At 35.7% G+C, this 21,667-nt stretch overlaps 1 protein-coding gene across 2 annotated transcripts in view; it reads right to left on the bottom strand.

Moving 5' to 3' along the window:
* The window catches only part of AGL (amylo-alpha-1, 6-glucosidase, 4-alpha-glucanotransferase), an 84,784-nt gene that overhangs the window by 40,813 nt on the left and 22,304 nt on the right, over window positions 1–21,667 (bottom strand). For both annotated transcript variants that reach the window (XM_045478394.1, XM_045478395.1), the window contains exons 6-20: window positions 16,812–16,993; window positions 16,338–16,449; window positions 10,774–10,900; window positions 10,326–10,428; window positions 10,133–10,230; window positions 8,824–8,963; window positions 7,580–7,767; window positions 5,864–5,987; window positions 4,886–5,049; window positions 4,209–4,310; window positions 3,935–4,090; window positions 3,687–3,837; window positions 1,178–1,302; window positions 976–1,088; window positions 502–636 (exon numbers count right to left, since the gene is read on the bottom strand). In XM_045478394.1, the coding sequence (XP_045334350.1) occupies window positions 502–636; window positions 976–1,088; window positions 1,178–1,302; window positions 3,687–3,837; window positions 3,935–4,090; window positions 4,209–4,310; window positions 4,886–5,049; window positions 5,864–5,987; window positions 7,580–7,767; window positions 8,824–8,963; window positions 10,133–10,230; window positions 10,326–10,428; window positions 10,774–10,900; window positions 16,338–16,449; window positions 16,812–16,993 (2,020 nt within the window). The remainder of the gene's footprint in view (window positions 1–501; window positions 637–975; window positions 1,089–1,177; window positions 1,303–3,686; window positions 3,838–3,934; window positions 4,091–4,208; window positions 4,311–4,885; window positions 5,050–5,863; window positions 5,988–7,579; window positions 7,768–8,823; window positions 8,964–10,132; window positions 10,231–10,325; window positions 10,429–10,773; window positions 10,901–16,337; window positions 16,450–16,811; window positions 16,994–21,667) is intronic.

The following is a 21,667-nucleotide window of genomic DNA, read 5'->3' as shown; positions in this document are numbered from 1 at the left end:
TTAACTCTAGCAGGAGTAGAATTTAGTGATTCTTCACTTACATATAATACCCAGTGCTCATCACAACAAATGCCCTCCTTAATACCCATCACCCATTTAGCCCACCCCTCCCCCGCCTACCTACCCAATACAGTCTCATTTAAAAAAATGATGTGGTAAGGAATATGATGAATGTAACTTAGCCTCAAATAGTTCAGAAAGATTGTGTACATGTGCATGTGTGTGTGTGTGTGTGTATAGAGATGTATGTATCTGTTTGCATGTATCTACCTATTGCTACATATAGAGAGTGCGTGAGTGTGAGAGAGTGCACAAGCAAGCACACACACAAATGATAAAGCAATAGGACAAAATGTTAATAACAGATGATGCTGATACTACTGGCCTTTGGACCACCGTGTGAGTAGCAAGGATATAGAGGACTCTTATAAAAAACTGCTTCAATCAGACTTGTGGTAACTGATCAGTTATTAAAATGGCAAATCTCCATAAACTACTTACAAAGCGAAAGGAATTTTTAATATAGGATCTGAGTTGTCAACAGCAAGGCTTCCAGATTTAAAGTGAGGACTGAACTGTGTCAGGTGATTTCGAAGAATTCCAACAGCGACTTGTGCATGTGGATCAAGACTAACTCTGAAAATGTTAATTAAAAAATAGTTACTTTTTAGGAATGATTTATTCCAAATTAACTCAATATATAATCTATTTTACAAACAAAGGAGCGCCTGGGTGGCTCAGTTGGTTAAGGTCTGACTTCGGCTCAGGTCATGATCTCTTGGTTGACGAGTTTGAGCCCCATGTTGGGCTCTGTGCTGACAGCTCTGAGCCTGGAGCCTACTTTGGATTTTGTGTCTCCCTTTCTCTCTGCCCCTCCCCTGCTTGCACTCTGTCTCTGTCTCTAAAAAATAGATAGACCTTAAAAAAAAACAAACCCAAAAACAAACAAAGTCAACAGTTTGAATTCCAACATACCTGAATATAATAACACTTCCCGGAGACAAGTTTTCAAATTCTATTTCTTGAATATATTCGTTGGGTCCTTTTGTGGCAACTCCAGCTTGTTTAACAATTTTACTTTCACTAAGCTTGAAAAAAATTGCATAAGACCATTTAACAAATAATTCTAATGTCCTTAAAATGTTAAATACAGCAGTAAGATTAGAGTCCCAAATACCTGAATATGTTCTCTAATTTCTACTGTGATATTTGGCATTCCATTGATGAAATTCTCATCCTTCCGATAAGGTTTTGCATTTCTCTCAATAGTTCTGGCTTCAAGAACTACTTCTTCAATTTTGCCTAGGAATACATGAAATGTTAATGAAATTTCATATTAAACCACCTGAAATTAGGAATTGCTAAAGGGTTTTAAAATAACTTAAAGTTGAATATGAAGTATCAGTCTGAGGGTAGTGATTGTACCCAAGATGCATTTTTCACACAATGTTTTTGTTTTTAAAACATAAATTAACAAAGATTTATTTGAAAAGAGATCTTATTCAAGTAATAATGGCTTAGCTCTCAGGAACAATATATAACCTTCCTAATTTTGAGCAGAGAGAAAATAAATCACTTAGAAGACTTGTATTAAGAATTGGAAAATTTCAGAAATACAAAAAGTAGGGAAAAATTAAAAAAACCCAGGTCCTACTTCCTAGCTTAAGAAAACATTACAAATGTGTACCTTTCCTTCTCCTTCAGAGGTAACTACTATCTACAGTTTGGCGTTCACTGATCCTGTGCACTTTTACTACATATGCCTGTTTCCCGACACAACAGGTTATTTTCCTATTTCCAAGCTTTATTAAAATGGATTCAGATTATATACATAGGTCTGCAACTCGCTTTCTATTAAACAACACTGTATAGATTTGTTCACCTTGCTACATTAGCTGCAGCTCATTTATTTCAAATGCCATATAGCATTCCACTGTATGAATATACCAAATATATTCTCATCCCTGTCTTCTAACGGAATATCTGAGAGTTGCTCAGAGATATACCTAGGACAGAAGTGCTGAGTCAAAGGATACATAAAACTTGAATTTTATTATTTAAATAATTTCAGCTTTAAGCCGTTAATCTGACAATAGGGAACAGCACCCTTTGGATCCAGAAATTCTACTTCTCGAAATATATACTAAGAGCTTGTTTAATTTTTTTTTAATGTTTTATTTATTTTTGAGACAGAGAGAGACAGAGCATGAACGGGGGAGGGTCAGAGAGAGAGGGAGACACAGAATCTGAAGCAGGCTCCAGGCTCTGAGCTGTCAGCACAGAGCCTGACGTGGGGCTCGAACCCATGGACCATGAGATCATGACCTGAGCCGAAGTCGGATGCTTAACCGACTGAGCCACCCAGGCGCCCCACTAAGAGCTTGTTTAAAAGAAAAAATTATTCTGAAAAAAATTATTCCTAATGTATATTCAAAACTTAAATAAGACACCGCTAGTTAGAATACTAACATAATAAAATATGAAATATTGAACATCATGAAAATCACAATTTCGTGGACCAAATGGGGATGTTTTAGTAATGATTGGTGACCAAAACAAAATCTGAGGTAATACTGTCCACAGTGATTCCAGCCATGTAAAACTATATATGTACATTAGCAACAATTAGACAAGATTACTGAATATACACTTGTAAACAGTTAAAAATAACTAATGAACATTTAATCCTAAAACTGTTCAAGTTGATAATTTTTAAAAATTGGAGTTATGCATATTTAACAACTAGCAACCGACATAGAATATGATTATTTTTATAGGAATCTTCATCTATTCTTATAATTGACAGACTGGGATAGCTGTTAATGCTCACAGGAGAATGTTTTGCTAGAATATATGATATATAACAGTAAGTGAGGAGATAAAATACACACATCTAGAAAAAAATCTAGCAATAATAAGGATATATCTCAGGGATGCATTATATAATTGTCAAAGAAGAGATATGGGAAGACTATAATTGCTGTATGTTCACAAAAGAGAGAAATTACTGAGTACTTAGAAAAGGTTTTTCAAGGGAGGTGGAACTTTAGTTCTTGAAAGATGTGAAAAATACACATATATAGATGTTAGTAAGACTACTTGAGGACCAATGAAAATATCTATCTGGTTAAAATAGTGGAGTAACAGAGGGCTAGGAAGGCAGTTGAGGATGGGTTATGAAGAGCCTTAAATATTAAACTATTTTTTACTTTGGTTTATATAAGTGTGTAGGTATGTACATGCACATACACAAATACGCACACACAAATATACATACAGACACATGAATGTACACATATATTTCTTGGGTATAAAAAAATACATGTAGGTTTTATAAAAATTAGGAAATATGGGAACGTATTAAGATAAAAATAAAGCTATTTCACAACTCAAAAAATGTTAATATTTGAGAATATTTCTGACCAGGTTTTGTTCCATGTAGTAAAAACTAAGTTCCCCCAAATTAATTCCTTTCTTCCATTCTTTTTTTAAAGTAAGCGCTATACCCAACATGGGGCTTGAACTCATGACCCTGAGCCAGCCAGGTGCCCCAACTTACCCAAAATTTCAAATTCTTTTTCTCAACTACAGCTATACTTGCAATGTGTTATAATATATGCTATATAATTACAATTTAATATAACAAAGTAATATAATCACAATATACCAGGGATATATTGCATTACCAGGGATGCACATTTGAGGTACTTCTTTGCTGTAAAATGAGGTCTTAGGATTCCTGAAAGCAGTTCTAGACACAGACACAACAGACTGATGAATACTGGGCGAATGTCTTGTTACTGCCACTATGTCTTCATCAACCTGATCCACATACACCTGAGAAACAGAAAGAGAAAACACATTAGCACTCAAACTGGAAAGACTTACTCTGAAATTAAACCTTAAGAAACTTAACAAAAATTTAGTTTCTTGCCTGAATGAAACCCTTGGCCCCAAGCTCTTGATGAAGTTTATTGATAGCACATCTGGCTGCAATAATTCCACTTTGGAAATTAACTTCACCTGCATTTGATGGCGATGCTCCAGGATTCCACTTAGTATAAAACCGTTCTTCAGAAACCACTGAAATCTGAACAAAGTTAAAACTTAGCCATGTATACATTTTAATTATAATGAGAACTTTTGGTAAAAGTGCTCAAGGTTGTTGGCCATTGTGGATTTAAAAAAACAACAACACACAAACACACCTGATGAGGCACTAATTCATCATAGCCTTTAGTACTTCCACTAGCACAACATGCCATAGAAACAATCGTGGTACTCGGGAGAGCATCATATTCTGACCTATGCTAGAGAACAATAAACAAACAAACAAAAAAACAACCAAGTTTATTTTCTTTTAAATGCAAAGTGAAGTAAAGGACACATAGTTGCACACTATAAGACATTCATATGCTTTAAAACAAATAAAACATTAAAAAACTATGTACCACAATCACTTATAAATCTAAGACATGATTCTGAAGTATGTGGACATTATTGCCACTAAGTATCAGAGAACTAAATATCAAAACATTTATTTATTGATTTTTCCTTTTTCAAGTTTTTATTTAAATTCCAGTTAACATCCAGTGTGTAACATTAGTTTCAGTTATAGAACTGAGTGATTCATCACTTACATACAACACCCAGTGCTCATCACAAGTGCCCTCCATAATACCCATCACCCATTTCATTTAGCCCATGCCCCCACCTACCTCCTCTCCAGCAACCCTCAGTTTGTTCTCTATACTTGAGTCTCTTTTATGGTTAGTGTCTCTCTCTCTCTCTCTCTTTTTTTATCCTATGTTGATCCATTACATTTCTTAAATTCTACATGAATTTAGCAAAATAAGTAAACACAAGAAAGAGATTAGATGCTTACCACAATAGGACACTCATTATCATGGGTAATATCCATGAACAGGGCATGTGCAATAGCCGGCATTAAAGGCCTCAGACAAGGCTGAACAAAGGATCCAACAGGTTCTCCTCCATATCTATAAACTAACCTCCCTTCTTCATGGCTATTATATGCACTCATTGCCTCTGCAAAGCATTACAAAATATTTTAACATTCTTCATTATTATTGTCCAGAAGAGGTTAGGTTTCTTATCATAACTAACTTTCCAAACAAAGGCCACATAAATATTATAAAAAATAAAACTACTTTAAACATTTAAACAAATGTCTATTACTTTAAGTGACAAAAAAGTCTTCTCTATAACTTAGCCGAAGAAAAGGCTTATGTAGGTAAAAGGGAACACATGTTGTTTATTAGGATGCTGGTTATATAAAATCTATGGGAAAAAACCTAAGATTATATCATCTATCCAAGTAGGAGATGAAAAACAGATTTGTATATTTTCAAAAACAAAAAAATACTTTTGTTCATGAGTCATCAATTCATCCTACTGGTCTTTCAATTTAAAAATGAGATATTTTGGGGGTGCCTGGGTGGCTCAGTTGGTTAAGCCTCCAACTTGGGTTCAACTCATGATCTCACGGGTCACCAGTTTGAGCTCCGCGTTAGGCTCTGTGCTGACAGCTCTGAGCCTGGAGCCTGCTTCAGATTCTGTGTCTCCCTCTCTCTCTGCCCCTCCCCTGCTTGCACTCTGTCTCCCTCTCTCAAAATAAATAAATAAACATTGAAAAATACTTTTAATGAGACATTTTTCCCCAAAGTGGAAATTTTTCCTAATAAAAACAGACTGAGTTACAGAAAATTTTGTATAGAGTATTTAAAAGAATATTAACTATGTTGGAAGTTACTAAACATTGTATGTAAAGCTATTAAATGCCTTTAATCTACTTGAACAAAAACTAAAGTTTCAGATGGAAAATACACGTCAACAAGCCTACCTCTTATTAGGGAGCTAATGCCCAGTCTAGTAACAAAGACATTGTCCAGGTCTTCGCTTCCCGTGAACAGTTCAGCTACTACATACAAATTGGGTTGCAATTTCCTAGCAGCATCCAACATGTACTGCAAAAAGCACAGTCACACATGTAACAAAGAGAAAAGCGAGTAGTGGGGAAGGAAAGGAGGCAGAACTAGGCATGGATTTGACATAGGAAAATATCATGGAGCAAGACAAAATGGAAATCCAAGAGGAATTTCCAAATAAATTTAATTGTACACATGTAAGAAAACATAAAACGGACCAATACACAGAGGAAACAAGAGAATTTATAAATAGAAAACAGTTAAAAAGGAAGATTAGATTTTGCAAAGATATAGAAACACAAGGGGGGCAAAAAAAGGAAGAAGAAAAATGTTAGTGTCACATTAAAAAACGTAAACCATACTGCTGTGATTCTGCTAGGCTTTCCCCCTGTTTTATGTGCATTTGTTTTTAATACTCTAACCAGACTATTAATTTTCAGGCAGCTAAGCCATTATTAGGAAATTCCCTGATGGTGAATCATTTAGCTATTGCAAAGATTAGGTCTGACGAACCATACTAAAGCTAGCTTTTCCTACAGATGGTAGTAAAATCTTAATCAGAAATTAAATCAATTCCAATTTTTTTCATATAACATTTGTAAAAAGGTTAACAAAATAATTGAAATTCTATCAGCTAACAAGTAAAATCCTAGAGGATTTTGTAACTCAAAATTAAGGAAACTGAGTTTTAATTTTCTGATTTGTCATAATAACAACCTTAGAAATATGTATATACGGCTGTTGCTAAAAGTACAATAAGAAAAAGACCTCTGCTAGTTTTTGGAGCTAAAAAATGTGCTACCATCTTAACTAATGTTCACTAAAGTCTTCCAAATCAAGTCAATTTTTCATCATAGGACTTGAAATGTATTCATTATAATATGGCTTTAGAATAATAGATATTTTCCAGATATGCACACATTCCGAAAGAATAGTAAGTTGTCACTGGGAAGCTATCAAAGGTCTTATAAACGGGATGAAAATTTTAAGTGTTTTCAAAGCTGTATTAGGTAGAAGATAATGCTATAAATTTTGGCACTGTTTCAGTTTCTGTAAAAAAGCCCGAAGAGGGATAAACAACCTTTATGTTTACACTTACACTTTTATAAATAATTAATTACAAATTGAATGAAAGAGGCTAAAACTAGCTTCAATATGCTGTAATGTTAGTGCTTAAATAATAACACAATATGTAACAGGTGACTTCACAGTATCTATTAATATATTAAAAGCAACCTAAGAATAACAAGGATAAGACAAATTGAAATTTATATACCACTAAAATATTAATATTATTTAAAAGTTAATAATAAAATAGTAATAATATATTAACAATATGCATGACAGTATGGTTATGTATATATTATCAGAGACAATATGATCTACTTCCCTAAATTAAAATAAAAATATTAACCTATCAAACATTTTATAGCCCAGTATTCCATAACAACTGCATCAAAAGATTCTGTTACAATTGTGAAATTATGCCAAAGTGCTAAATACTCCCATCAAATCAATGCCAGTGTCTAACTAGCAAAAGGAAACATGTATTTGCATGTTTTATTTAAGGAAAGCGAGGAAAGAACACTACATTTCTTTTTTTTTAATGCAGATGAATTGTTTTTCTGTACCTCAGCTACGTGAAGGGGTGTTGAGTGGCAGTTATCAAGACGCACTCCCTGGAAATAAGTCGCAGTTATTTCAGTGTATTTTTTCATGTGTGCCCAGAGAAAAGGACAGTCGTCTGGTTTATTCCCATAACGTAATTTGACGCTGTCTCCCCAGCAAATAAGTTCTCTCCTTAGATAAACATCTGAACCTGTTAAGAAAGGAGCTTGCTTTCAGTGGGTCAGGAAATAGAATAAAAACAATTACTTCAAGGAAATACTGCTGTTTTTAAATCACACCGACTATTTCTACCACAAACCACATATTGGTTAAAATTATGCCTAAAATGGTATCGGCATCTAAATTTATAAAGTTTTAAGAAGTTAACATTATTTTATATCTTACATCTATTTCACCAAAATTCTATGTTACAGTCTCTTCTAAAAATGTGTGCTTAATGTCAAAAATTCAACTTGCTTCTGAAAGGAAAACTGTAGCAGTAGTATCACAGGCCCTTTGAAGACAGAGTTTTACCAAAAACATTTAAACCTGCCTTTCCACCTTGTTACTCATTGTTGGCAATAAGTTACATTACATCCACAGCCTAGGGCAGAAGGCCTTTTCTCACTTAGAATAACTAGAAAGGAGAACGCAGAGATACTTAAACCCAAAGTACATTCTTTTTTAAAAAATGATATTTTTGAATTAAATTTAATGTCATTAAAACAGACTTCTGAAATGTTAAAAAACAAATATATTGATGGGTCCCCAGCAAAATTCTTCCCGGCAAAGAAACAGCTGTAGAAAAATAAAATGCTAGGAGAGAGAGGGAACCTGAAAGCTGAATTTAGTGTAACTGCTATTCAAATACCTTAATACTTCTCTGGCTACTGAATGAAATATCTCTTAAGGTAATATAATTGTAATAGCAATAGTTTCAAATGTATTTTAAAAATGCAATAGATTAAATTTTTGACCAAATAAAACTTTATGCAGAACCATCATATAAAATAGGTAAAAGCCATTCTAGTTGAGCATATGATGAGAAGGAGGGGAAAGAAGGGGAAAAGAAAAGATGAATCCCATCTTTTTCGTCAATCCCTTCTCTTCTCTCTCAAACTGCATGCACTTCTGGCACCTCTGTGATTAAATACTTTAAGAACCATTAGCCTAGTGGGGAAAAAAAGTCAACGAAATAGTTTATATTTTGAGCTTGCCATAAAGTTTTCTTTCCCTATCCACAGAGAAGTTAACAAAAATGATGTACCTGGTTCAGCAAAGTTTCGAAGGGGATCATCTCCCATTACCCACCCATTATGTGCCATCAGAAAACAAGCTTTATTTGGGTGATGAATCATAGATTCTTCTGTGGAGAGGGTCATTTCTTCAAATGGGAAAGTAAAATATCTATGGAGATACAATTAAATATTAAATCCACAGAGAGAAACTCTTTGGAAACAATTTAAATTAGTACTATCAAAATATAGTACTTCCAGGGCGCCTGGGTGGCTCGGTCGGTTAAGCGTCCGACTTTGGCTCAGGTCATGATCTCACGGTCCGTGGGTTCGAGCCCAGCGTTGGGCTTTGTGCTGACAGCTCAGAGCCTGGAGCCTGTTTCAGATTCTGTGTCTCCCTCTCTCTCTGCCCCTCCCCTGTTCATGCTCTGTCTCTCTCTGTCTCCAAAATAAATAGACGTTAAAAAAATTTTTTAAAAAATGTTAAAAAAAAATATATATAGTACTTCCTCCTTAACAAATAAAATAAGATTAGTTCGACACTATAGAAAATAAACTTCATTACAGGTCAAAACTCTTCAGAAGATTTCCTTTTTTTTATTAAAAAATTTTCAAAAATGTTTATTTATTTTTGAGAGAGAGATAGAAAGTGAGTGGGGGAGGGGCACAGAGAGAGAGAGAGAGAGAGAGAGGGAGAGAGAGAGAGAGAGAAGGACACAGAATCTGAAACAGGCTCTGGGCTCTGAGCTGTCAGCACAGAGCCTGACACAGGCTTGAATTTGGGAACAGTGAGATCATGACCTAGGCTAAAGTAGAACACTTAACCAACAGAGCCACCCAGGTGCCCCCAGAAGATTTTCTGAGTAAATCTACTAGATTTGAGAAATGCAGTTAGCATTATAGCATTCTCTGGTTAACATCTTAAATAATAACTTAAAAAATCTCATAAAATTACTAAGAAAATCACTGAGGTATTGATGTTACTTTGTAAAAGCTGTTACTACACTTCAGTTGCCTAATCTGTGCTGCACATGACCTACAAGATAAGGAGCTAAATGCTGGTTCAATTTGATTGACATTGAGTTTATTATAGTAAGTACGCAGTCCTCCAGAAACATTATTGTAAACGATTATAAATTGCTTCATAGTGATGATAGTTTCTCTAAACATTGGACTAACAAAATTAATTAATATTAAGCCTAGCTACCAAGTCAAAACTTCCATTTCAATTAAAAAATGTACTGGAGTTACACATTAAAGGAAGCATTCAGATTAAACTGAGAAGTAAAATACAATTTTCAATTTTTAACTTTTAATGAGAAGAAAACAAAAATGGAATACCTGGTAACTAAAGGATGTTTTCTAGTGACAGGTCCTAGTTTAGGACCATGGCCAGCCAGTCGTTCATAAAACACATTTCCCAAGAGGCAATTAACTGCCTAGAACACATTAAATGAGGTTATGTCAGTAAAACCAACAACAGCACACATTATTAAGACTCAAAGAAAATCAGTAGTTCAAAAGTAGGTGAAACCTGTTCCTGATGATAGTTCACAAGTTGGTGCTTCTCTGAATTTAATTCCTCAATTCTCTTGCGGAACCAGTTACAGCATTCATTAATTGCAGCTGGCCCATTGCTAGAGCAGAGACAGCAATACACACTTAATATTGAATGGTTTTAAAATTCTACATTTAAACATTTTCTTACAAGGGTGAATGAATATATTTAAATATATTCATCAGGATCTTAATTATAGCTGAAGTTTTCCAATTGTAAAAAATTTTATATACACATATAGGAACACGGACCAGCATACAGAAAATACAGGAAAGCATCAGGCATTTGAAGGAGTAGAATTATGGCAAATTCATTTATTTAATTTTCTATTCAGGATTCTAAGAAACAGCATAATAGTAATACTAGCCATGAAGGTTTGTAACTAATATCATCCTTTATTTTGTAGGAAAAATACATAACATACTCATGTGGTATGAAAGTTGCTAGTGCAATGTTCATATCTACAGTACAGCCAAGCCTTTTGTATTCAGGATCTTGAATAATCTTAAGGTGTTTCTTCGGATCAGGTTTGGTTGTTATTTTCCTATTTTCTGAAAGCAAGAGCAAGAAAAGATAATATCTTAAATGCAAATATCCACAAGGAGATTGTAATCATTACTGATTCCAAATTTTTAATTTACAATTTTTTCATAGAAAATAAAATGTTTATTTCACAAGCAGCCTTCCTACCCCCATCTTCCTGAATACCACCTAACACACACACATTCACACACACACTCACACATATATATATATACACAGAGAGGGCGGGGCGGGAGGGGGGGGGAAGGGAGGGAGGGAGAGACAAGAACATTATAGAAGAAAAACACAGGGAGTCCTATCAGTTCAAACACTTCCCCACTTTTCTGCTTCAGTCGGCATTCACTTATTCTACTACACATTTTTTAGGGCATTAAGGATGCTGGTGGCACAAGTTTTCTTTTTAGGTGTTAGCAAATACACCAATATCAGGAGGTCTTTTTCTTCAAAGACTGCTTTCTATTCAAAAGTGTTTCTTTACATTCTCTGAAAGAAGCACACAGGGTTGTTTCTATACTTTTTTCCTTTTCACCAACAAGCATATTCCTTACATAAAAATAAAAAATTAAAAAGTAAATAAATGCTCTGTGGGAGGAATTTTCATGCCTTTTCTAGAACTTGTTCTTAGTAAATTAGGTGTTGTGCAGGATTGCCCCCACTGGGCTTGATTTTATAATTACTAATTAATATCTGGCTTATTCTAAAGAGATCTTGAAGTGGCTTATAAAAGCACAAAATAAGATAAAATATATATAAATTCTTAAAATCTAGTGTCTGAGGTTCATCTGCAAGAGTAACCATATGAGCAATACCTATCAAAATAATACCAGCATTCTTCACAAAGCTAGGACAAACAATCGTAAAATTTGTATGGAATCAGAAAAGACCCCAAATAGCCAAAGCAATCTTGAAAAAGGAAACCAACACAGGAGGCATTATAATTCTGGACTTAAAGCTGTATTACAAAGCTGTATCATCAAGTATGGTACTGGCACAAAAACAGACACTCAGATCAATGGAACAGAATAAAGAACCCAGAAATGGACCCACAAACATATGGCCAACTAATCTTTGACAAAGCAGGGAAGAATATCCATCCGATGGAATAAAGAGTCTCTTCAGCAAGTGGTGCTGGGAAAACTGGACAGCAACATGCAGATAAATGAACCTGGACCACTTTCTTACACCATACACAAAAATAAACTCAAAATGAATGAAAGACCTAAATGTAAGACAGGAAGCCATCAAAATCCTCGAGGAGAAAGCAGGCAAAAACCTCTTTGACCTTGGCCACTGCAATTTCTTACTCAACATGTCTCCAGAGGCAAGGGAAACAAAAGCAAAAATTAACTACCAGGATCTCCTCAAAATAAAAAGTTTCTGCACAGGGAAGGAAACAATCAGCAAAACTAAAAGGCAACTGATGGAATGGGAGAAGATATTTGCAAATGACATATCAGATAAAGGGTTAGTGTCCAAAATCTATAAAGAACTTATCAAACTCAACACCCAAAAAACAAATAATCCAGTGAAGAAATGGGCAAAAGACATAAATAGACACTTCTCCAAAGAAGACATTCAGATGGCCAACCGACACATGAAAAAATGCTCAACATCACTCATCATCAGGGAAATACAGATCAAAATCACCATGAGATACCACCTCGCACCTGGCAGAATGGCTAATATTAACAACTCAGACAACAACAGATGTTGGCGAGGATGAGGAGAAAGAGGATCTCTTTTTTTTTTTTTTTTTTTTTTTTTTTAATTTTTTTTTTTTTTCAACGTTTTATTTATTTTTGGGACAGAGAGAGACACAGCATGAACGGGGGAGGGGCAGAGAGAGAGGGAGACACAGAATCGGAAACAGGCTCCAGGCTCTGAGCCATCAGCCTAGAGCCTGACGCGGGGCTCGAACTCACGGACCGCGAGATCGTGACCTGGCTGAAGTCGGATGCTTAACCGACTGCGCCACCCAGGCGCCCCAAAGAGGATCTCTTTTGCACTGCTGGTGGGAATGCACACTGGTGCAGCCACTCTGGAAAGCAGTATGGAGGTTCCTCAAAAAATTAGAAATAGAAGTACCCTGTGACCCAGCAATTGCACTACTAGGTATTTATCCAAGGGATACAGGTATGCTGTTTTGAAGGGGCACATGCACCCCAATGTTTATAGCAGCACTATCAACAATAGCCAAAGTATGGAAAGAACCCAAATGTCCATCGATGGATGAATGGATAAAGAAGATGTGGTATCTGTATACAATGGAGTATTACTCCACAATCAAAAAGAATGAAATCTTGCCATTTGCAACTACGTGGATGGAACTAGAGGATATTATGCTAAGCAAAATTAGTCAGTCAGAGAAAGACAAATACCATATGACTTCACTCATATGAGGACTTTAAGACACAGAACAGATGAACACAAGGGAAGGGAAGCAAAAATAATATAAAAACAGGGAGGGGTACAAAACATAAGAGACTCTTAAATATGGAGAACAAACAGAGGGTCATTGGAGGGGTTTGGGGAGGGGATGGGCTAAATGGGTAAGGGGCATTAAGGAATCTACTCCCAAAATCATTGTTGCACTATATACAAATTAAAATTAAATTAAATTAAATTAAAAAAGAGTAACCATATGAAAACTGCCAAGAAGTGTTTGAAAAAAAAGAAAAAGCTACACAATCAGTGTAAATGATAAAACAGTCTTCAATATTGATAGAGTGAATAAAAGATCACTGTAATAGTATAGATAACAAACCCATATATATTTCGCATATGACTACACTATGAAGGATTTATGGTGGTACTACAAATCAGTAAAAAAGGATGGATTATAAATTCAATATCATTTTCTGAATAAAAATAAATACCTTATATAATATACAAAAATAAATTACAGGTGTATTGAACATTTAAATGTAAAATATAAATAAGATTATTAGAAGAAAACAATGTTGATGGAAGGATTTTTCTCAGCATGATGTGAAATCAGAAGCCATAAAAGACAAGACTGACAAATTTGACTATACTGAAAAAAATACCTCCATAAATCAAGAGTTAAAGGATCAACAGCATACTAGGAGGGCATATGTGAGGCCAGTATAATAAGGAATCACCAATAATAATAAGTCAATGTGAAAATGTCAAATAACCCCAACCTAACAGAAAAATAGGGAAAGAACATTCATATACAATTAATGGAAAAATGGTAAAGTAACACGTGAAAAGATACTTCACTAATGAGCAAAAAGCTGCAAATTAAAATAAGGAATGTTTTGTCCAATTGACAAAGATTATAAAGATTAATGGTATCTTGTTGGTGAGGGTATATTTAGTGATGATGTAAATTGGTACAACTTGTGTTGAAAAGCAACTGGACAGGGGCGCCTGGGTGGCGCAGTCGGTTAAGCGTCCGACTTCGGCCAGGTCACGATCTCGCGGTCCGTGAGTTCGAGCCCCGCGTCAGGCTCTGGGCTGATGGCTCAGAGCCTGGAGCCTGTTTCCCATTCTGTGTCTCCCTCTCTCTCTGCCCCTCCCCCGTTCATGCTCTGTCTCTCTCTGTCCCAAAAATAAATAAACGTTGAAAAAAAAAATTAAAAAAAAAAAAAAAAAGAAAAGCAACTGGACAATATCTATTGTAAATTTACCATTAAATTTGTAAACTCTTTGACTCAGAAATTCTGTGTCTAACAATTTATTCTGCAGATTTATTCACATAAGTAAAAGCACATACAAGGATATATTTTCTACAATACTGCTTATAAGGATATAAGTTCTACTAAAGTAAGGGCTTGCTGTGTTCACCACTGAATCCTCATGCCAGGAAGAGTACTTAGTATGTAGTAGGTGGTTCAAAAGATAAGTATTAAATGAATGAAAGAATGATGAAAAAACTGGAAATAATTTATTGAAAAGGCTAAAGAAGTTCACTGTTTAAACAGTCTGTAAGCTGTAGCCTTCTGTGTGTGTATAAGAGATATAAAACATATATTTAATTTATACATACACAATTATAAAAAATGTATATAAAATTTTAATTCCTTTCAAAAAGAGTCTGAAAAGAAACACAAAAACTATTAATTGGTACATAGTTCCCTCTAAGAATTGAGTTCTGAGGGAGAAGAAGTCACACATTTTTTTAATTGTATTTTTGTACTGTTTGTTTTTTCTTTACTATGAGTACACACTAATGCATTTAAATAATACAGCTTATAAATATCAGAGGGAAGAGAAGATAGAGGCCTTTTAGTAAAATGAAACATGAAGAAAAGTTAATATAAAAATTTCATGTATCAAGATGTTACACAATTGGGAAAGCTGAAGTGTGAATCTGACCTTAAATTTCTAGACCTCAAGTAATACGGACTTTTCCTTTTTTGGTGTTAAGAGGAAATGGATTTTATTTTTATTTTATTTTATTTTATTTTATTTTATTTTATTTTATTTTATTTTATTTTATTCTATTCTATTCTATTCTATTATTTTATTTTATTTTATTTTATTTTATTTTATTTTATTTTATTTTATTTGAGAGAGAAAGAGAGCGTGAGCTGGAAAGAGAGGCAGAGGTACAGAGAGAGAATCCCACGCAGGCTCCACTCTCAGCACAGAGTCTGACACAGGGCTCGATTCCATTACCCTGGGATCATGACCTGAGCTAAAATCAAGAGTCAGTCGCTCAACCAACTGAGCCCCCCAGGTGCCCCCTGACTTCTCCTGTGAAAGTAGTATTTCTGGGTATTATTCTAGCTCTAGATTCTAGATGAGGAAGAGAATTTCTTATTTTAAGAGCCAGCAATATCCTTGCTGTTAGGCTGTCCTACACTAATTGTAGATACATCTTTATGATATTTCTCTCTAATTTGCCTCCTCAAAACCCTTTGAGCCTGACTTTTACTCTCCTCCTTTGTCAGGGACACAATGATTCACTTCTTTAGTTTAGTTATGTCCTGAACTGAAGATCTGCTCCTTGCTATTATCTGGGTCAGTCTTACTAGTGGGTAGGTAGCCTTAATGGTGGGCCCCATCAGCTGGAAGCCCTTCTACCTCAGTTAAGATTTCTACTTTAGCCAACAGAACACTACATTTCTCTGTTTCAAAGCCTGTTTTGAGCTTTCGGCAGCTGAAATAATCTGCTCTACTCCCCTCCCATTCATGTATTTAACAAACATATACTGAGCTCTATTATATTCTGAGCACTGTGCTAAGGAACCAATAGTAAGAAACAGTCCCCAAGAGAAATTATTATGTTATGTATTATGACATACTCTTTAGATGTCTCTGCTAACTCTCAGCTTCCACAATCAGTTTATAGTTACACAAATATCATATAATGATAACAGAATTAATAATGTCTTAACCTTAGAAAAGAAGAGCTATTCCTTTAAGAGTAACAATTTTTTTGAAATTGCTAGGAACATTCTAATGTGTATCACTTACCTTGTGTAAGAAGTCCTCTAAATTGCTCAACTGCTTTGTGAACGTCCACTTGGAAAAATTCCCAGAGTTGAATCCTTGGAAAAATATCCTCCCAAATTATTTTTCGAATGCACTGAAAAATTTCAATAGTTGAAAAAAAGATATTCAAAATCTTTTCACAAAACATATTTACCATAATAAAGATAGACTCTAAGTAATTTTCAACCATATATTTAATTTGTACTTTAGAAATTCTGTTATTCTGAGAGAGGAAGGGAGGCAAACCACATGAGACTCTTAAATACAGAGAACAAACTGAGGGTGGACGGGGGGTGGGGAGTGGTGGGGAAGAGGGAAAATGGGTGATGGGCATTGAGGAGGGCCCTTGTTGGGATGAGCAGTGGGTGTTGTATGTAAGCCAATTTGACAAATTATATTTAAAAAAAGAAATTCTGTTATTCTGTTTTAGAGTGGTACTCCTCTATACATACTGACATTCATTTGATGATCATTTTCAATCAAAGCAGGTACTCCTTTTTCTTTGTATTTCCCTTCTGCAACGTCACAGGATAAATGCCACAGTGCTCTGTCTAAGACCCAGGCAGGTTTTAAGTGTGGAGAATTTACAAGGTTATATGCACTTTCTGGATGTTCGTGGATCCATTTACTATTAGCAGCTTAAAGAAAAAGGAAACATAAAAGAATATCTTGTAATTAAACTCAAGTTGGTATCTATGTTAAGTTTTAAGATGAAATAAAATATCAATATCCACCACTCGTTTCCTTCCTTCCTTTCCTTCCTCCCTCCCTCCTTTCTTTCTTCCTTCCTCCCTCCCCTCTTTCTCTTCCTTTCTCTCTCCCTCTCCCTTTCTTTTCTTTGCTTGCCCTTTCTTTTTCTTTCTTTCTTTTCTTTCTTTCTTTCTTTCTTTCTTTCTTTCTTTCTTTCTTTCTTTCTCTCTCTCTCTCTCTCTCTCTCTCTTTCTTTCTTCCTCTCTCTCTCTCTTTCCAAGTAGGCTTCACGCCTAGCGTGGAGCTCAGTGCGGGGCTTGAACTCACAACCCTGAGATCAAGACCTGAGCTGTGATCAAGATTGGACGTTTAACTGATTGAGTCACCCAAGTGCCCCCACCACTGATTTTCTTATATATTAGAAACAATATTTAAATATATTATAGAAATTATATATTACATATTAATGTTATGTTTTATATTAAATATTTGATATTAACTTAAAATATTTATAGTAATTTATGATAACGCAATTTGAAAAACATTTTTTTTTGGTTGTGGTATCCTGTCATCCACTTCACCATACCTTTTTTTTTTTCTGTTGTAAGAATTTTTAATTGTAAGATGCAACATTAACTTATTAACACCCTTCTAATAACATGTTTACTATTGTGGGAGTTAAGAAGGGTCTTTGTCCTCAGCCCATTTTGATGGTCCTTGAGTCAACTATTTTTTGGAATGTTCCTTATAAGCCTGAAAACAATATTTCCCTGCAAGACAGACAGGGCTTCCACCCAATTTCAAGTTCAACGTCCTTGTTAAAGCAGAAAGTTACCTGAATCTTCACTCTGGTTTAGGCTGCTCGGTGACAGGTTCTAGAATATCCATCTCCCTTTTCCCCAGATGCCTCTCTTCTTTAGTCTCCTGAATGAGAGGGCCCTTCTTTGGCCTCACCTAAGCTCTAGTTCTATATACTACCAATCTTTAGAATTCAAAATGTCATTTACACCTTTTTTTCCTATACAATCATTTCTTCTTGTATTTTTGGGGAGGAGGGAGGTGTGGTTTCTTCCTCTGGGTCTTTAAATACGATTGTATCTCCCTAAGGCTAAAAGTACAAATACACATTCTATCCAAACTCAGTTATTTCTCTGACTTCTGCAGTCTGTTAATATCAAGATCAAATGTCTAGGAAATCCAATCTGTATCTGCTTCCACTGTCTCCCCACAGTCTTGTTCCTTTTCCCACTTTAATCTGCTTCTGCATCCATCACTCCACTGAGATTACTCTAAGCCTCCTAATCATGAAATTCAGTGCTACTTTCTCAACTTCATCAGTTTAACCTCTATAACATCTGCCATTATTGATTAGTCCTTCACTGATTTATAAAACACCTCTTCCCTGATTTACAAAAGGTATCATTATCTTGGTGTTTTTTTTATTTTTCCTCCTCTCTTTTGGCCCTTCTCTTCATTTTTTTTTTCTTAAATTTTTATTTTTCAGAGAGAGAAAGAGAGAGAGAGAGAGAGTGAGAGAGAGCACAATTGGTGGAGGGGCAGAGAGACAAGGAGACACAGAATCTGAACCAGGCTCTGAGCTGTCAGCACAGAGCCCGACGTGGGGCTTGAACCCACGAACCATGAGATCATGACCTGAGCTAGAGTCAGATGCTTAACTGACTGAGTCACCCAGGTGCCCCTCTTCTCATGTTTATTAAACTTCTTGGGAGGTTTATTACATCTTAGTCCTTCTCTTTCTCTAAACATGCCCTTCCTCATCACAGCCACTCTTCTTAATACCCACATCTCAAACCTGTCCAGCTCCGGCCAAGGCCCAGGCACATCTACCCAGGCACTTGATGGGTAGCACTGCCAGAGGACAGCATAGTAACTCAAAATCCATTCATATCTCTGCATATATCTACACTTAAAATGTGATATATCTTAGGCACTGTTTTGGGAGATGGATATTATGTGGCAAAAGTGAGCAAGGCTCCTGTCCTCATGGAGCTCTTTCATTCTAGAGAGGTGGGTTTTTTTGTTTATTTGTTTGTTTGATTTTATTGTGCTGAGACAATTCTGACAGAATAAAATTCAGTTCTCTCACAGGCAACCTCTTTGGATAGCTAATCTTGAATGGTTGATAAGATTTGTCGTTTTGATAAGACTCATAAAAGCCAGGCTCAGAAATTGCTAAAAAGAAACACACTGAGAGCACAAGGATGGAGCTTACATCTTATCATTCATTTGTATCAGTAAGTTTAGGATCAGAACCAGAGGAGTTCTGCAAGGTATTCCAAGTATTTGCAACATTAAAGAATATGTGTTTTAATTTTTAAATAAACAAATAAAAGTTATACATATTTTGTTTCATCTTTGAAATAGAGTAACGACCCCGAATTCACAGAGAAGCATGAGTGGTTAATGTACATGAAATAAACAGTAGTAACAACTACTCAATACCTACCATATGCCAGGAACTGTTCTAAGCAGCTATACGCACTAATTTATTAATCCTCATGTCCTATAGCATAATGTAGGGCATACAGTTATGTTCCTTTACCAGGGGAAGAACTGAGGCACAGAGAGATAAGTAACTCAGTCAAAGTCATACAGCCAGGAAAGTACTTGGGCAAGATTCTTCAGACCCTGCATTCTTAACCACTCCGTTCTTCTGCTGAGATGAATGTGTTCATACCTCATTCACTCAGCTGAGCACTACTACAATCCTTGCAGAGTTTAATAATGTGGTACATAATTTACTTACTTATTATTTATTCATATCCATAATAAACACTTGGATGGAGACAGGATATATAAGAAACAGAGATGTCGCAGTAAGTTAAATTAATAGTTATTTAATTATGAATCAAGCTGCATTTCCCTAGATTCATCATCATATTATTAGAATTCAAGATGCAGGAGAAAAATGTAATGATGATTATATCTAGTTAGGATTTTCATTTATTAAGAATACTAAGGCTACCCTAATTTTTTAAATGGCAAAATCCTGAAACTTTGTTACTTATCTCAATTTTTTGAAACAAAATCAACTGTTAAATGAAGGAATTCTAAACATTAATTCCACCTGAAAGAGAGGTCAAACCAAACTACATCTTAATATATATCAAAATCAGAAATGAAACATGGATTTCTAGACTGGTGCAGTGAGGAACTTAGCAGACATTCTCTGGAGCAAAACCACAATTTAAATAGCAAAAATTATAAAATATAATCATTTACAGTCTCTGGAAATTGTCCTAAGGGCTTTCAGCATATGGAGAAACATTTATTTAAGAAAATCTACCAAATCTTGGCAAGAATAGCAACAGTCTGTGGCATGTGAACTACAACCTTCTCCCTTAACTCTCCCAACCAGCCACGTGTTATGGAAACTGTATGCCAGGTGCTCTACTCCGGGAAGGCATGGCCAACATGGAGACTCCCCTTTCCACAACTCCCAGTCTGGGGTTACAGTTTCACGCTGGGGGAGGCAGGCTGCCTGTGTTTCTCACTCCCTCCAACCCTATTTTGTAGAAGCTCCATTCCAAGTAGGCAGGCAGAGAAAATCTTGGCTCCCTTCCTCCACCTAGTCCCCACCTGTAGGGTGGATGTTATACCCAGCTGCAGGAGACCAAGAATATTGGGACTCCAACTGCCTCCTGGGAGCTGGAGCTCACTTGGAGGGTGAAGATTCCATATGGGGAGGGCAACTGAGAAGACCAGGGACTGCTATCTCCTGCCTCAAGTGTCCCCAGAATGAGATGGCACTTGGGGAAAAGTGGTCTCATCCCCAGCTCTGGAGCAGTAGCACAAGTGTTTTGCTTGGGGAGAAAGACAGTTCATGAGGATGAAAGGCTCTGCCTGAAAGGACTGACTTTATTTGGAACAGTGAGTGAAGAACTTCATGCCTAAGGTGTTGTTGAAAATAATGAAGACCTTGGTAGAGAGTAGTTAAGAGAATACTGGTAGCTCCATGATAAAAAAAAAAAAAAAAAAAAAAAAAAAAACCAAAAAAAACCAAAACATCATAGCAAACAAAACAGAAATTTAATAGAGAGAACCAAGGAAAGAGAAAGCAGAGGACAGCCCTCCTGGGATCACAGGAAACACTGTTGAGAAGGCTGGGTGTGTGCACTAGGCTGCACCCACTCAGAAGCAATTCTAACAGGACATGGGAAAGACCTGAAAACATTCCATAATCCCATACAGACCCATCAACACAGGACAACTCACTGGCAAAAGGGACTTAAACACAACCTCTAACCAAAAATGGAGTGAACACTAAACTACTGTGACCCAGGGTAAATACTGGGAAGCCAGGCTTAAAAATAAAATCACATTCACCTCTGGCAATCTGGAAGACCATATGTATGTCCAAGGCTGTGCTGTCTCTGGAACAAGCAGAAAGAGAACCTCCAAGCTCCCAGCCCTTGATAAGTCTTTATTTATCTTTTTACTGTCAACCTATTTGTATCTTTGAATCTAAAGTGTGAAAGAATGTAATGTTTGCATTTTGTATAAAGAATGAAATATTTATTGACACATAAACCATGTGTCAATTTTATCATCGGATCTGCTAACAATGGAGATATAACAATAATAAATAAATAATTCAAAAG

Source organism: Leopardus geoffroyi, chromosome C1 (genome assembly GCF_018350155.1).
Source record: "Leopardus geoffroyi isolate Oge1 chromosome C1, O.geoffroyi_Oge1_pat1.0, whole genome shotgun sequence".
Classification (NCBI taxonomy): domain Eukaryota; kingdom Metazoa; phylum Chordata; class Mammalia; order Carnivora; family Felidae; genus Leopardus; species Leopardus geoffroyi.
Note: the sequence above shows the minus strand (reverse complement) of the source record. Positions and strands in the feature narration are given on the sequence as shown.